This window comes from Zingiber officinale, chromosome 7B (assembly GCF_018446385.1).
Source record: "Zingiber officinale cultivar Zhangliang chromosome 7B, Zo_v1.1, whole genome shotgun sequence".
In the NCBI taxonomy this organism is placed as follows: Eukaryota; Viridiplantae; Streptophyta; class Magnoliopsida; order Zingiberales; family Zingiberaceae; genus Zingiber; species Zingiber officinale.
Genome location: NC_055999.1, coordinates 91,880,870 through 91,899,065, shown reverse-complemented (window position 1 = coordinate 91,899,065; position 18,196 = coordinate 91,880,870). Strand labels below are relative to the sequence as shown.

Genomic DNA, 18,196 nt, shown 5'->3' with positions numbered 1-18,196 from the left:
TATCTTGGTCCTTTGTCTTTATCCTTTCCTTTGGTTTTTAGTCTTGGATAGTTGTCCTTAATATATCCTTTTTCTTGACAGTTAAGCATCGAACCTTCCTCTTTCTTCGGAGAATCTTGGTGGTTTGTTTCTTATCAAAGTTGTTAGATTTAAAGAACTTTGAAAATTTCCTTACCATATATGTTTCTTCTTTTTTGTCGAGCGATAATTCTGAATTTGGCCTGATCTTCTTCACTTTAAGGATGATGTTGTTGTTTGACTTTTCTATGTCTTTAAGACCTATACATCGAGACTCGTGAAGTTCGAAAGTCAAAAATAAATTTTTTATCGTACTTACCTCAAGGACCTTGGAGATATAGTAGGAGTCTAATATAGATGACATGGAGTCTAATATAGATGTCCATGTCAGTGTTCTCAGAAATATATTTAAGGCATACCTCAATGAATCCTAATTCGTTACCGTTTCTCTGAGATTGTTGAGTTTGGTGAATAGTTCCTTGATTTTTGCGTGCAGTTGAGCCACCTTTTCTCCTTCTTCCATCCGAAGGTTGGTTAGTCGATTTCGGAGTAGATCTTGTCTTGCAATTTAGCCTTCGAGGTCCCTTCGTGCAACTCCAGAAACTTCTCCCATAATTCTTTTGTAGAGTCGTAGGCGTCAATCTGGCTAACTTTTTGAGGTGGAACTTGACCTTACCGTTTGCCATGAACTCAACCCGCTCCTTTTTGCTCCAGAGATTCTTTTTCTTCTCCGTGCTAATCTCTAGGTGCTACAAAATCATATTTAATTATAAACAAAATATCAAAATATGTTTAAAAAAATATCTCTATCTGGAGCTTCGATAGCGTGAACTCTCCCTCGAACTTTGGTAGGTGAATGCTCGATCCGACCATCATCTTCTTACTTTAGCTAGCGGTTAGTCCTTCTAGAGCAACCTTTATCTGATACCAATTGTTGGATTATTAGAGGCTGGCTAGAGGGGCGTGAATAGCCTGCACAAAGAGTTAAATTTTTTTCTCTTGGGCTTAACAAGGACACAAATAAATTGATAACAAAACACATAAAAATAAAGTAAGATACTAGAGATTACTTGGTTTGCAACTAGATAGCTGCTAGTCCAAGAATTATGTGAAAGCACTATTAAAAACTCCTTCGAGCAGAGCGTCGGAGGCGGAGTAGCCTCTTATAGAAATTAAAGCATAAACAAAATGAAACTACAGAATTTGAAAACTAAGAATTGAGAGTTGTATCTAAACTTCAAGCACTAGGGCTCTATTTATAGCCTATTGGTTGGATCTAGCCATTTGCTGATGTGGCATTTCCTGGGTGGCCTGGACCTAGTCTAGGCGCCTAGACTTGGTTGATTCAATCCACTCTGTAACGATTTTTCTCCCACGGTTCTAGACTTCCTGGGGGTCTGGATTCGGTCTAGGCACTTGGAGCCTGTTGACATGGACTTCGTGATGATCCTCTTCGACAATAGTTCTTGTTGAAGTGGTTGAACTATCCAAGCGCTTGGATTGGATCAACTTCTAGGATGACCATTCTTTGACCTTGGCTCGCTTGGTTGATGTTCGGTCTGTTCAAAGTTGAGCTTACCCGAACCCAACTTCGGCCTTCTCCTAGAGCAGACTTCCTATTCGGCTTATCGTCCCTTGTGTGCGCCGCGCACGTTCATCTCATCCACCAGTGTACTTTTTCGCAGCTCCTCGTTCCTCAGATGCACCGAGCTGGTCCACTCCCTTCTTGTGCCATTTTTCTCGCTTGCTACATCTTACACTCGACTTCTTGTATTCATAAGTCCCTGCACACTTAGACACAAGGTATCAAATCCGCATAGCCTAACTTAATTTGGTTGATCACATCAAAATTAACTCGGGTACTTACAATTTGTTCTATTACTCTTGTTATTGTTTTGATTGATTATTTGTTTGTCTGATAAGCTTGTAAGAGGTTTCTCTACTGATGAAAGGTGTCTGGGAAGGAGAAAAATATAATGCTCGTGTTCGAAACATAGTCATAGAGTAGGAACCCTGAGGGGTTGCCAAACCATGCTAAATATGGAGTGTTCTTATTTGTTATTTTATATTCCGCTGCAAACTGACTCGATGGATAAATAAAAAGGAATAAAAAATGAACACAAGCGTTATTCACCCCCTCCCCTCTAGAGCGCCCACTATCACCTTTGGACCCCTACTCCATGACAATGAGAGTTTTATACAATGAATGTTAGAGAGCAAACCTATAAGTTTTCAGTAACCTCCTTATGTCTTTCTTCATTTTCAAATTAGTGATCATTATATTTTCTAGGCCAGTAGCAATCGATACATATACTATAATAGCTAATTTTATGATGTCAAATTAATGGCTTCTTAAAACTTTACTATTTTGTCTGTTTTGTTCAGTCAACTGATATGACTACAAAATCAAATGGATTGACTACACTCGACTCAATTGCTTTATCGAATAGAAATTTGTGTTTGTTATTGAGTTGACTGATCCCTAATTTCAATCGATTGCCCTCAAAATAGAATATCATACTTGATTTGTGGTTTTGGAATTTGTGGTTTGAGCAATCGAATGAATAAGCTATCAATTGATTAAATATAGTATCAATCGATTGACAGTTTTTGTTACCTGAACATAAATGTTGCCTGATCAGAAAGATCATTTTTATTCTTTTGTTGTTTTTGTTCAACCCTATGTTTTCTTAAAGACTCTTCCAATCGACCAATATCCTTACTATTACTATTTTCAAGATTAAGTCCACTCCTAGGTTAAATCCCCCTATACCCCAAGTACATGTGCAATCGACTCTCCTCACAAAAGCTTACCTTCATGCCAAGAGACTCTCTGTTGCCTCCTGAACTTCGTTGTGCCAAGAATAAATCATCATTCTTCTATGTCATCCATGCCTAAAAATTTTATTGACTTGGAGACTTCATTAAATGCTTAGTATCTGATCTCCCTAATTTGCTGAGACTATACACTATAAAGAATTTAGTCTCCAACCTACATGAACTTCCTTATGCCAAGTATCTAAACCCCTTGACTTAATTCGGCTTCCAAGTGCCAACTATTAGTCTCATCGACTTACTTAGCCTTCCATTATTGCTCTTGTAACACTTGTTAAGTTTTCTACTCTGCACACTTACATCTAAGATCGTAATAATTTTCTAACTTAAACTCTACCCCGAATATTAAAATTATTTGCACACTACATGTTTAAGACATGTTGCACCAAGTAAACCATATGGAAAAAACATTTGAAATTGAGAGCAAGATTACATTCGAATATTTCAATCCAACCACAAATAGATATACAGAATGGACATATATTTGGTATATCCTTATATCATAATTCGACAAAAGTAGAGATATAGTACTTTGAAAAAACTGACGACATATCAGTAGCAGGCATCTTTGAGAATTAGCAGACTAATTGTTTGCAATTATGTAAACTTGCAGATTCAGAAATGAGCTTTCTGTTCTTTGCAAACAAGCATGACTTGTGTGCAGGCCAAGTTGCATTTGATGTGCCATTGTGAATCTTCCAGGCTTCGAAGAAAGCTCTCAAGTCTATAAGCTTTGCTTTTGTGCCAACGCAACAATTCGCATGCATTGTAATCACTTTCCTGAAATCTCTACTCTTATGGCAGAAACCACTGAAGTAATTATTATCCAAGTACTTCACTCTCACACCAAGTTTCCCTAAGACACCCTCAATGTTCAGCTTAAGTAATACATCCTGATCTTTCATGCCTAATGACCTATTCGTTGCACCATTCCAGTGATCAAACATGGCTATAGTCCTCTTATTTGCTGAAATGAAGTAAAACCCAGTGTTGATAAAGTTGGATGCAGCATCAAATGGTCGTTGGCTGTTGTACTTATCACAGCTTATTTGCAGGTCTTCTCCACCACTCAATTTTGTCAATGGGTTCCTTAGCCAGAGTATATCCATGTCCTAAGAATGATAAACCAAAAAGGAAGAGTTATGTAATCGCACATAGATGATAAGATTGATATCTAAGGAAAATAAAAAGGCTGATAATTTTTTCCTTTACAAGAAAACAAGTGCGCTGTGAATTCATATTCGGTTTCCCTTGTAAAAGTAGATACTCTATCACTTGAATTTGTAAAGGGAAAAACTTGGTATGCAAGTCATAAAAATAGTGGGTTGTTTGGAAAAGTTAAGGGAGCATTTGGTTGGAGCGTTTTCCATTTTCATTTTTTGAAAAACGCACGTTTTCTCTTTTCTTAAAAAATGACATTCTTTATTTTCTCATAGAATGATTTCTCCTTTTCTAGAAAATGGATGTGAAAATTGCCAACCAAACAATGTTTTCCCTTCTCTCAGAAAATGAAAATGGAAAACTTGTCAACCAAATGCTCCCTTAAGTTTCGCTCTTTCTTCTGATCCTAAACAAGAAGGAAAGCAAATCTTATCAGAGAAATGCATTCGTAGAGGTTACTTTCCTGTCAAAATATGCTGTTAATACACAGCTGATCAGAAACAGTTCTATAAACCTTGGTTTTATTTCTTCTTCCTAGATTGGTAACCATTCAACCAGCAACCACTCTGATTTTTGAAAATTTTAATTATGTATTGAATTTAAAAGGGCAGCCCGGTGCACGAAGCTCCCGCTATGCAGGGTCTCGAGGAAGGATCCATTGTACGCAGCCTTACCCTGCTTTTTGCAAGAGGCTGTTTCCAGGATTCGAACCCGTGACCTTTTAGTCACAAAGCAACAACTTTACTGTTGCGCCAAAGCTCCCCTTCTATCTATTGAATTTAACTGGAGAAATATTCCACGGAGGAACAGGGAAACAAAATCTGTGAAGAATGCACTGATGTTCTAAGGACAGTATACCAATATATCAGATGTCACTTAGATGCTATATCGGATGCAAACTAGGGTTCTGATTTATCAAAAAATAGCATATTGCTACATGAGTAACCTTACCGTGAATATGAAGCTATATCCACGCCTAAGTACTTCTCTGAGGAACTGAGTTCTTCTCCACATCATCTTGATGAAATCATCAGACATGTAAAAGGCCTCCTTGGAGAAACTAGCACTGTCGGAGACCAGATGATAGCAATGAAGTTGTAAAATCTTACATTGATTGAAGGCCAGCTGATCAACTGCAACAAGGAGAAGGTGATTGATCAAGAATTCAGTCTTCTCTCCTTGGTGCAAGCTCTGGAGGAAGAGATCCAACATGCCATTTTCACCCATGTATGCTCTGTTCAGAATGGCAATGATTAACATCTTGTTGTCCATTGAGGTTTCTTCCAAGGCTATGTCCAATTCATCTCTCAAAGCTTGCTTTTTCTGCATGTAAACGCATCAGAACTTGAACCAAGACAATAAGAGTTAAATAATAATTAAACCGTGGGAACTCAACATGCTAATATCCCTATATGGTTCAACATCAAATATCTCTAGCATCATGGATCAAAAACAATTGTAAATATTGCTAGAATTGTGCATATAGAAACGAACTAAAATCTTTATATGGTCCAAAAACCCTCTTCCTAACTTGATATACATAGTTTTCATATAGCACTTGTTAGTGTAAGCACTAAGAGTAAATCAAGAGTTGATTCTTGATTGACTTAGGACATATTGTATCATACAATGATTATTATATTATTTCAGATCTGTGCCAAATGAATAAATATAATAATGTCCTAGGGTAGTAGGTTCTAGTCTATAACATTTCAATTGGTTAAATTTATAGCTACTCTTAACTATTCCTAGTCAAGTATTAACATACAAGGGCAATATTAATGTGCTGAGACTAACATGTAGGTCAATTGATGACCTAATCTCACAAGTCATGGATATAAGATATCAAGTTAACACTAGGTATATATTAAAGAATATGTACTGAATTGACCCGTCGTGATAATGTTTCATGGATCATTATGAGTGTCATAAATATTTTTATAGTGATTATTAGTATAAATAGTCCTTAGACCTGAAGTCACTATGGTTTCTTACATAAGGAGTTGTGCACTTTGGTATTGACAAACATTATATGTAACAAGGTGGACTATAAAGTCTATCACTAGATATGCAATAAGTTATCAGGGATGTGAGTGATGTAGATGAGATTTATCCCTTCTATATGACAGAAGTGATATCTATTGACCCCTTGATTAAGTGAGACTACTAAAATGCATGCTCATGTTCAAATAAGTCAATATGAGATATTGAACTCATTTGGTTAAGTGAGTCTACTTGGAGATTAAGAAACATAAAAATTGATAAGACGATGACACGGTCTATGCCTCATTAATCAATCTAGATATTGAGGATAGAAGGACCAAGTTATACAATATAATAGACACAGAAAGGTTAGGTTGAATCTCGATATCCTTGTCACATGGGTAGCAATGATATATTGCTAGATGTCATTCATTGCTTATCGGGTCACATACAAAGAACATGCGGGTTTGGAGATGAGTATATTTTAGTTTAACTAAAATATGATGGACCCTAAAATTATAAGGCTAAATCTAATTCGAATTTGACTCATTTACACTCAAATGAATTCAGATTAGACTCATTGTATTAATGGGTTAGACTTATTGGACTATTGGGTTAATGGCTTATTGGGTAATGGTTAATCCAATATACTAAATCCAACCCATTAAGAAGATTAATGGAGATTAATTCATCATTATGAAAGAAGACCAAAAGGCAAAACCCTTGGTATTCATTGGATGAATATAAAAAGGCCCTTTTGAGTGAAATTTTGAAGAGACTCTTGATCTTCTTCTTCCTCTTCTTCTTCTCTTGGCCGAATCACTAAAGTGGCTAGCACAACGAAGGTGGTTCTTCTACGAAGGCTAAGTTCGTGAGATGAACGAAGGACGTGTTCGTGTGTATATCGAAGAGGCCTGACTACTCTGATCACGCTGAGATCCGACGAATCAAAGTTGCTGCCGGGATTGTACCGCTCACCCAACAAAGATAACTAATCTATCTTGATAGAGTAGAATAACGTGTATATAATATTCACTTGGATCTCTAGAGGGATCATTTTTTCGTTGCGTATGTTATTGTTTTTCGCAAAAGATCCCTACAGCACTACAGTGCTGTTAGAAGGTGGTGGCCTCTCATAGATTTCTAGGAAAAAAAGAGGAGTTGTATTGCAAAACTGACTTAATTTTCAATTTCACAATCGTGACTATTTATACTACTCAATAGAAATCGCTAGATTATTAATTAGATACATGTATTTATTCTATCTAGGTACTTGAATTACAAGATTCATGTATCTCTTGGTTCATATACATAAAGCATTTAGTATGTGGTTCAAGTTTAACTTTTCAACATCTAACACTCCCTCCTAAACTTGAATCTTTTTGATTCCGCGAATGAACCTCAGTTTCTGAAAATCATCAAACTTGAGTGACTTTATAAAGATATCAGCAACTTAATGCATAGTCTTCACATACTCTGGTTTAACTTCTTTCTTTGCAATGCATTCTTAAATAAAATAATATTGTGTGTCAATGTACTTGCTCTTGCTAGATTTATGCAACACTGGATGTTTTGACAAGCATTAAGCAATCATAATCTTTGTAGCATCTACTTGCTCCAAATGAAGTTCTTTTAACAATCTTCTCAACCATATAGCATGAAAAGTGTAAGTAGCTGCTGCAACATACACAACTTCACAACTGGAAAGTGTCACAATAGTTTGCATTTTTATCTCGATGAGATTGCATTATTTTTCAAAAAAAATACAAAACCATTTGTGTTTTTTCTATCATCAAGATCTCCAACAAAATCGCTATCACAAAGTTTATCAACTTGTAATTGCTAGAGGATGAATAAAGAATGTCATAATCAAGACTACCTCTAATATAGAGAAGTATCCTCTTAGTTGTCAACATATGAGACTTAGTTGGATTCTCCATTAATCGACTCATAACTCCAAATGCAAATAAAAAGTTAGGTCTTATACAAGTCAAGTATCTTAAGCTCCCAATAAGACTTCTAAATGTAGTTAGATCAATATTTTCTTCTCTTTTCTTTATTTTGAATAGTTGTGCTCCAAATTACAGAAGGGTATTAACTAATTTGCAATTGAGCATGTTGAGTTTCTGGAGAACCTCTTTCACATATCTTTCTTATGAACTCAAAGTTTCTTTCTCCATTTTCTTTACTTCGATTCCCAAGAAATAAGTCATGAATCTCATGTCACTCATCTCAAATTCACGACCCATAGGCATCTTGAATTCTTCAAACATTTTTTGATTAGTTCTTGTAAAAATGAGATCATCCACATAAATGCAAACAAGTAAGAAATTTTAATCTTCTTCTCTCATATAGAATGCATACTTGTGCGCATCTCAAAAAAAAACATTTTCTTATTAATACTTGTCAAGTTGATTGTTTCAAGCACTCGACGTCTATTTAAGCCCATAAAGTGTTTTTTTATCTTCAACATTTTATTTCATGCCCCTTAACCACATATCCAATAGGTTGCTCAATATAGACATCCTCATTAACATAACCATTAAAAAAGTAGATTTAGCATCCAACTAATAAATCTTCCATTGATTCTGAATAGTAAGATATATAGCAAGCGAATTATCTCCAATTGAGCTACTGGAGCAAACACCTTATCATAATCAATATTCTGTTTCCGCTAGTAGCCTTTATGATGCAGGAGGATTCATTGGATTTTTTTTTATTTTTTTTTGTAAATTATTATTTTTAATCATTTTTGGTTTTTTTTTTAGTATTTAGGGTATTTTTGATAATTTTCATCTTTTACATGTTAGGGTTTTGGGTCTATATAAACATATGTTTAGTTGATGTTAGGGATTATCTTTGTTATTGAATAAAACTCCTTTTTCGGTAAAACCAAGAGATAGCAGGTTCTCTTCGTTTATCGATTTCTCATCTTGTTTTCTCCACAATTCCTCTCTCACTTCAGCTCGCAGGATAATCGCTATTCTGTCCAACGTCACTTTAGTGACAAGTCATGTTTTATACCTTTCTACTTCTCCATTGACATTTCTCTGTCTTATACACCCATTCGATTCTAATAGTCTTATGGTCTTTTGAAAGAGAAACTAACTCTCAAGTATCACACTTCACACTAGCCTAAATTTTTTCATCCATGGCTCATCTCCATTTCTCATCTTCTTTTACTTCTTCAAACTTCAAAGGTTCAACATCTACAAGTAAATAAAACAAACTTATTTCATCAATAGCATGAATCTCATTGTAGTTATCATTAAGACTTTGATATTTTAGAATTTTTTCTCCTAAAGGAATTCTAATGTGATTAATACCACGAGCGAATGTGGAGTCGTTGGTGGCATAGGTTCCACTTGAGCTTCTTGTTCCACACCAAAGTAAAGAAATCATATGACCCTTCTTCTGACTTAGACCTCTAATCCCATGATGCATCTACATCAAATTCTACGTCTCTACTAATCATAACTCTTCCTTAGTGTGCTTGTATCTTTCTTGTTTAGGGATACTCTTATAGAGTTGTTTGATCCTAGAATAGTGAACAGTAGTCAACTCCTTCAAATTGGCTAATGACGGACTCATCAAGATCATGACCAGTTCTTTGCTAACTACATCATTAGCGTACTAATCTAGATCAACTTGACTAGTTCATCTAGATCACAATCATTTTTCATTTTTTTTTTTATTTTTAGTTGGCACTAGGTATCCAAGTCTTTAACCCGACTAATCCTAGGGGTGAGGAGACTGACCTAGCCCTATTGAAGGATAAATCGGGGAAGCGCACGAGGAAGCTCATGCTCAGGTTCGCTATCCATTGAGGGAAAACTTTTCATAATACGCCGCAATTGAGTCTCGAACCCTAGATGTCTGGTTTACCGTTGGAGGGTCTAACCACGACACCCTACCTCGGGATTTTCCCTCTATTGATTGTTTAATTAATTGACTATTTATACTTTATCAATAGATTGCTCTAGATAAAATCATGATCGATTCTGGATGACTAATTTGTCATCATAGTCTAGATCCTCATTATTCATATTGTTATGTTATATATGAATAATATACATGCATATATATTTATTATCTAGTGTAATTCAAATTTAATTTAGAATCATTATATATTTCTTATTTTTATATTCTTATATTAATATTTTTTATTTTTTTTATTATTTGATAATATATACTTACTTTATTAATATAACTATTTACGTATTTAATAATTAATAATTATTCGTTAATAAAATGAAATAATTATAAATAAATATTTTCCATTTTAAAACTTAGAACCATATTCTATTTATAATCATAATAATAAAAATATTTTTTTTTAAGTTTACATAGTCAAGTTCGAACCTAAGACCTCATAAGAACTTTATTTTTTACCAAGTAAGCTAGACAACCTATTACTCATATACACAATTTTTAATCTTCAAACATATTGTTGGAATTTAATCTTACCTAGTATCTCAACAAACTAGGATTTCTCATGCCAAGAGACTTCTCATATCTAGGACTTCACCTATTGTCCAATCTTATCGCTAGGACTTCCACTTGCCAAGAGTTCACTCTAGGACTAAAGTTCACTCATCTAGGACTTCTACACCCGCCTACATTCAATCCTTCGGGACTTCCTAACTTGCCTAGAGCTCTCCTCTATGACTTCCACACTTGCCACGCATCAAGTCACCTTTAACTTGCTTGACCTTCCTCACATGTGTCTAATCTTAAGTAAATTTGACCTGTCAAAACTTCCTATCAATCAAGTGTCCGAATAACATTGACCCATTTGGACTTTTTCAACCCATTAATATATTTAACCATATTACTCAAACATTAAAACACTAAACCATGGTCAACCTTGATAGGGGCTGATTGCACCAACACAATCTTGATACTTTTATTTCCTAACTATGATTTTCTTCCTAATTTATTTCGAATTTCATATTGAAAGTAATTTTATCACTAAGAAAAATACTCCTCCTTAAGACATCATTTTCTTCAGATCCTATGTGAAAATTGTAACTCTCCCCCTTAATTTCATCCTCCTCAAATTTAACAATTCTAATGTTGATTGGCACCAAGAATCACCTTTTGAATATTTATAGGAGCATTTCATATTGGTGTAATCGACCTTCAAAGTTTTGATGTTGGGTTGATATGTTTAATCAATATGTTTAGTGGGAGATTGTTAGTACAATCGATCCCTATGGTTTGATTGGTTGTGTAAGTTGGCCCAAGCAGGTAAAGGTGACTAGATGCTTGGAAGTTAGTTAGTAGAAGTCCTGACAGGTCAAGGGTAACCTAGACAAAGTGAGAAGTCTTGATGTGTAAAGGGAGACCTAAGCAAGGTGAGAAGTCCTAACAAGTTAAGGATGACATAGGAAAGATAGGCAAGGGAAAGTCTAGACAAGTTAAGGGGGATCGAATGTCTAACAAGGGAAAAATCCAAGTAAGTCAGAAAGGATTGGATACTTGGCATAGGAAAAACTCTAGAGGTGTGAACTCTAGGTAGAGTGAAGTCTTGGAGAAGTGAACTTTAAGCAAGTGAGAACTCCAAGAAAGTGAAAGGCCCATATAAGTTAGGTAGAGTAAGTACTAGACATGTCTAGTAGTCAGATAGACTAGATACTAGACAAAACATAACTTCTATATGGACTAACTTTATGTTATAGAAAGCAAGGAAAATTAACTTATCGAGGCGACTAGAAGAGGTTTGAAGGACTGAGAAGGAGATCAAGTTTATCTGACCAAGTCAAGCTTATCAGGCAACTGGAATTAGTCCGAGCACCCAAAAACTTTTTGGATGCCTAGAAACCTTCTGAGCTACCTGAAGGTCAAATTTAGAAATCCTAGCAATGCAATCAATGGGTTGGAGTTCACCAAGCTCCAAATGCCTGGAGATGTTTCAGACACCTAAAATCTCCACAACAGCAAGATCGAGATTTACGAGAATCAGATCGGCGGCTGAGTCAACAATACTCTAAGCACTCGGAGATGGCTAAGCTACTAGAAAGGTGTCAAGTGAACAGTTGACAAAAGGCAATAAAAGAAGAGTAGGGGCTCGAGGTTCATAAAAATAATATTTAGATTCTCATTTTGTTCTCTCGAAATCTAAGCTGCTAGTGTGATCTAGGAGGTTCCAGGAAAAGTACAGTCGCATTCAGGACTTCCAATGGAGATCTTCTCAGGAAACTTTGATTTGCTTTATTTCATTATGTATATTAGTTGTTTTAATTTGTTTGTTCCTTGTACTTATAATTTGTATAGGTTTCTTCACCTCTAGAAGGTATCCAAAAAGGAGAAGTTTAGTGGCTCATGATCGAGACATAGCCGTGCCGTGGACTAGGAACTTTAGGGGGTTGCCAAACCATGCGAATATAGGTGCGTTCTTATTTATTTGTTTGTGCTTTTATATTCCGTTGCGTACTAATTTGTAGATAAGCAAGAACGAATTAAAAGAAAGTGAATGTTATTCCCCCCTCTCAATGCATACAATCCTACAATTTGTATGAGAGCAGGTGGGCTCTTCATTGGACTAAATGCCAAAGAAGCAAGACTAGAGGTTTAATTTTCAGTATTCCCATATATTTTTTCTTCATTTTGTTATAAAAAAAAAAAAAACATGGAGCACAAAGAAAAGCTCGACCATTGTATCTATGATCCACCACCATATGTCGTTGTAACTACGATCCACCACCATATGAGACGAAGGAAGGATTCGAGTTCTTAAGGTTAGCAATGGAGAACTTTGTTCTAATGGGAACCTTTGAAAGATGGGTCGCCTCAAAGGGAAAAATTCAAGGTACCAGTAGATGATTAAGGAATGCCTATCCAAAAGGACAAGTAGACAAAAGACTAGATCGAAAAATCAGATGCAAACACCAAGGTAATAAATTTGTTATTAATGTTATATCTAATGAAATATTGTGTGGGTTAGAAAAATTCAAAAATGCATATGATCTCTGAATGCAACTGATTGAGCTCCACGAGGATCCCTCAAGACTAGAAGATAAGCTCGGGGAAGATCGAGTTGAGCCAAAATCTAAGTCACCATAAATTGAAGGGGAGAATCCTAAGGAGGGCTAAAAAGATATGAATTTTAGTTTAAATTTTAAATTTCATATAATTTGCTTCAAATGCAAGAAAAGAGGACACTAAAAATACGTGCCCTACTTTAAAGAAGCATCTTACACAATTGACAACAAACCACTATCGAAATCTAGAAAGGGAAGGAGTAGATTATATGCAAAAAATCATGCTACTACAAAAATCAGTGTCCATGGAGGAGATCCATGAATCCAGGGGTGCATTTGAGGTAAGTAATTTTAAACTTTATGCAAATCTTATTTTTTAAATGCATGCTAGTGGCAATTTAATTAATTATGATCCTTCTAGTTTAACTTTAAATTATTTTAGTAAATTAGATGATCATAATAATCATACCTTAATTGATCATAATAATTTTAATTTGATTAATTCAAATAATTCGAACTTAATTAATAATTCAAATTTAATTAATCAAAAATTAATTAATTTGAATTTACTTAAGAATAATTAGAATATAAATCAAATTAATAAAAAAATAATCAGATTAATCATAATTATTTACATTTTTAAAAATCATTTTAATAATGATAAAATCAGTTTTTAAATTTTAAAAAAAATCAGAATTTAAATTTTAAAATTTTCAAAAATTAGAATTTAAATTTTATAAATAAAAAAAAAGGATTTTAAATTTTAAAAATCAGATTTTAAATTTTAAAAAACCGAAAAATCTGTTTTAAAATTTTGAAAATTACGGAAAACAAATTTTGAATTTTAAAAATATGGAAAATCAAATTTTAAATTATAAAAATTAGTTTTCAAAAATTAAAAATTCGAAAAACCCATTTTTAAATTTTTAAAAGCAGAATTTTAATTATAAAATAGAAAATCAAATTTTAAATTGTCAAAATTCAAATTCTAGAAAATTAATAAGTTTGGAAAAGGAAATTAATATTTTGAAAAATAAAATTGATAATCTAGAAAAGATTATTGAGAATTTATCTAAAACATAAAATTTAGACTTGAGTCACAAATCTAATCAAGATAAACTCAAGAAAAATAACATTACGTCAATTTATAATCAAGTACCCTTTAATTATCAAACAAATTAATAAATTATATCCAAAGAAATAATAATAATTAATATGTGTCATAAGTGAGTTAGCAAATTCAAGGGATAAGCACGCAATGCATCAAATGATGTATTTGACACATTATTAGAAACCAATGACTTAATTATAATTTGTTTGATATGATTCTTATGATTGTGATGATTGATATATGTTATACTGGTCATGTTTTATGCATGCTTATAAATAATTGTTACATGTTATGCTTGACATGTCATGTAATATTCACTACCCATGTTATTAGACTTTTATGTGAATGATTGGAAAATTCTACCAGTACAATTGACAGAGTAGATCTAGCTAAAGCTATCTCAACCAAGACTTAGTATTAAGTCCCTTGGGATTGTCATTTGGAAATATTCTATTTAAGTCACGTGACTACTTTAAGAAGATCCCCTAAGACTAGCCATAGCCTGAGAGCCTATTTTAAAAAATACTTGTTTGTCAAACCCAAAGTTAAGGTTGAATCTAACACAAGATTGAACTATCTTAGAAAAATCAAATATTAAAATTAATCACTTAAAACTTGAAAAATACTCATCTTACAAAAATTATAAGGTTACCATGTATTGTGTGTACCAAGGCACACAGAATGAGTGAGATACTAGGATAAAAAAAAAAATGCAACCGGTGCACGAAGCTCCCGCTATGCAGGTCCCGGGGAAGGATCCATTGTACACAGTTTTACCCTACTTTTTGCAATAGGTTGTTTCCAAGATTCGAACCGGCTCCCCTTCTAATAAATAAATGAGAATTATTTTGAAAAGGTTTTAAAAAATTCATAAAATTATTTTCTTAAAAACTATTTTAAAATAGTATTAACATAGTAATGTTGAATGATTGTCTAATTGTTTGAATATTGATAAAATTTTCAAAATTGATATGTTTTTTGAAAAATTAAAGTGTAGACTAAGGAATGAACCATTGAAACTTCTAAGCCCTTAGACACCTACGTTAAGAGTTTTGACCTTAGGGAGTGTTAGGTTAAGGGGGAACCCATTGAAAGACAATTTTTCAAGAAGTTTTTGAGTTAATTTCAAAATTTATTGAAACAATTTTTTTTTTTTGAATCTTTATTGGTTTTTAATGTATGACAAATGGGGAGAGTTTAGAAGTTCAAGTTAGAATCCCTAATTTTTTATTGGAAAGTTTGGTTAATAGTTTAACATAACTCAAATATCAAAAAGAAGGAGATTGTTGGTGCAATCGACCTTTGGGATTTTGATGTTTGTGGGGAGATTGTTGGTAGAATCGATCACCATGGTTTGATTGGTTGTGTAAGTTAATCCAAACGGGTCAAGGTGGACTAAATGCTTAAAAGTTAATTGGTAGAAGTCCTAATAGGTCAAGAGTGACCTAGGCAAGATGAGAAGACTTGACAAGTCTAGAGTGACTTAGGCAAGGTGAAAAGTCTTGACAGGTAAGGGGTGGCCTAAGCAAGGTGAGTAATCCTACAGGTCAAGAGTAACCTAAACAAGGGAAAATCTACATAGGTCAAGGTGACCGGATGTCTATACATCTTAAGGGGATCGAATGCTTAGCAAGGGAAAACCACTAGAGGAGTGAACTCTAGGTAGAGTAAAGTCTTGAAAAAGTAAACTCAAAGCAAGTGAAAGGGTTAGAGGAGTGAACTACAAGCAAATGAGAAGTCCAAGTAAGTTAGGTAGACTAAGTACCAAGCATGCCCAGTAGATTAGGTAGACTAGATACTAGGCAAAACATAACTTGCATGTTGACTAACTTTGTATTTCAGGAAGCAGGGTGAATTAACTTGTTCAAACGACCGGAAGAGGTCTAGGTGACACTAGATTAATCGGACCAAGACAAGGCACCGATCTAGCTTTCAGGCAACCAGAATTGGTCTAGGTGCTCGGACAACTTGAAGGTTAGATCTAGTGATCTGAGTGAGGCGGTCAACAGATTGGAGTTCACCAAGCTCTAAGTGCCCGGAGATAGTCCAAGCGACCAGAGATGGTCCAAGTGACCGAAATATGCATTAACTTAATCTTCCTCTATGAGAATAACTGTGTGGTTTTTGAATATTAGCTTTATTTATACTGACACCTTAAATTGGTATAGGAGAAGCAACACTTGCTTTTCTCAAGGGAGTAGCAGGGTTGGCAAATTTCGAGTTGCTATTTCTCTAGAAAAAGATTGAATTATGCATGCTTAACTATTCTAGTTTTAGGGCTCTAAAAGATGAAGCTACCTGATAACTCATACTTTTTATGACTAAATGATTGCTTCTTCTTGTTTAGACTTTTTAGTTAAAACCGATTAAAAAATATAAATATAGATTGTATAATTTATTATATATTTTGTAAGCATTGACTATTAACACAAATTAATTGTCTGATTTATTTAATAGCAACCAATATTCAATAAATCAAACAATTAGCTTATATTGGCTGAGACATGAGTCATAGTTGTTCAACCACCGTTTAGACTTTCCACAGCAACTAACTTGGTGGTTTATACACGTAGTTGCTTGTGACTGAAACACGAGTCATAACTCTGAACCTTTTCTTATATTATTATAAATTGTGCAAATGTGGTTATCTAGCAGTGCAAAACTATCATAAAATAGTCACTATTTTGTCTTGGAGTTGAAACTAGAGAAACATTGGTCCCCACTTCCACTGGAATAAATATCTAATTCACTTGGCTCTGGTAAGAATTATCAACTTCTTGTTTTCACTTGGCTCTGGTAAGAATTATCAACTTCTTGTTTCTATCCTCCCATGCATGCACCTGGGCCTATAAATTATAATGGAATGAATAGAAGAACTTAATTCATCTTCCCCTCACGCTCATCTATAATTTCACCTTCTTGTATAGTCTCCCGTGGGCAGGGCAAACTCAGTTCAACTAGTTTTCAAGTGACAAACAGCTGTACATAAAACAAACTGTTTTATTTGAGAGGAGAGAGAGAGAGAGAGAGAGAGAGAGAGATCATATGGGCGTAGGTGGGTAGGCGGGCGTAGGTTGTCCTTAAATCTCTGAAGTTGGCAGTGAAATCAATTGAATAACATTTTCATCTTGCTAATTTAATTTAGCCGACCACCGGCAGGAACCTAACCCCACCTAGATAATCTCGCCTTCCCCGTTCGGGCTCTTGCTCTCCACGTCGCTCTGCTCGTCCCCATGGAATCAATGTGCAAAGTTGCATTTCATCCAAAACCCTCGTACATAAAGCATGCAAATCTCAGACGGAGAAAGATCGATTCGTTCTATGAATCAGACCATCTGAACAGACAAGTAGATGGTTGAAGTGTTCCCTATGCCATGCCTCCGAAAACATAGAGCAGTAAACAATGCGGAAAAATAGGCAAATGCTGGAAGAGAAAAGAATGAGAGCAATGCGAAGGATTAAGCCAACTTACGCATACCGGAGATAATGGGTGTTCGAAGCGAAGTAATGCCGTCAATCGCGTCGGCAATGACACCGGCAGCCACATGGCTGCATAGAGGACGACAGAGAAGAAAAGGAGAGATGAGATCGTGATCCGGGCCTTGCTGCCGACGGCCATGGACTTGCATACGAGACTTCTGCTCCCTGAGCCACCAGTCTCCGAGAAAACGAAAAAAGTTGTTGGTCTGCCCTTTCGGCTCTCAGCATCTTCGAGCACCTGCTCTTATTGTGGGACGCAGGTGCGTGACCAAATTAAACACCGACAACCAATTAAAATGGGTGATTAATGACGTACTCATTTTTCCGAAAATTTTCATAACAGTTTTTATTTGGGCAAAACAAAGAGAGCTCTCGCAAATGACAAATCGATGGACACTTCTTTTACAATTAAAATCAAATGGACATACTATTTATTTAAGTAAACTATTTGAAATTGTAAATTGCAGCAGGTAGTTATTAATTTTCACATTAGTAGTAGCTAGTTATTGTAATATGACAAAAGATAATTTACTCATCTTTAACATCTTAGTTAATTCATCGTTAAATTAATACGAAAGAGATAAATTATGAATAACTATTAATCATTAATACAAATAATCAAGAT

At 34.7% G+C, this 18,196-nt stretch overlaps 1 protein-coding gene across 2 annotated transcripts; it reads right to left on the bottom strand.

Moving 5' to 3' along the window:
* Positions 1–3,250: 3,250 nt before the first annotated feature.
* Positions 3,251–17,828, bottom strand: LOC122006254 (uncharacterized protein At1g28695-like). Of its 2 annotated transcripts, none has more exons than XM_042561682.1 (3): positions 17,564–17,828; positions 4,966–5,337; positions 3,251–3,965 (listed from the first exon to the last, which is right to left on the bottom strand). In XM_042561682.1, the coding sequence occupies exons 1-3, from the start codon at positions 17,708–17,710 to the stop codon at positions 3,429–3,431; spliced, it is 1,056 nt and encodes a 351-aa protein (XP_042417616.1). In that variant the 5' UTR covers positions 17,711–17,828; the 3' UTR covers positions 3,251–3,428. The 2 variants fall into 2 exon arrangements, with proteins under 2 accessions (XP_042417616.1, XP_042417617.1); XM_042561683.1 differs by having other exon boundaries at positions 17,570–17,826.
* Between the last annotated feature and the right edge of the window lie 368 nt (positions 17,829–18,196).

Coding starts and splice junctions, on each gene's coding strand:
- LOC122006254 (XM_042561682.1), bottom strand. CDS start 17,710: ATGGCCGTCGGCAGCAAGGCCCGGATCACGATCTCATCTCTCCTTTTC. Junction 5,338..17,563: donor ACCCATTATCTCCGGTATGC/GTAAGTTGGCTT, acceptor GTTTACATGCAG/AAAAAGCAAGCTTTGAGAGA. Junction 3,966..4,965: donor GATATAGCTTCATATTCACG/GTAAGGTTACTC, acceptor TATCATTCTTAG/GACATGGATATACTCTGGCT.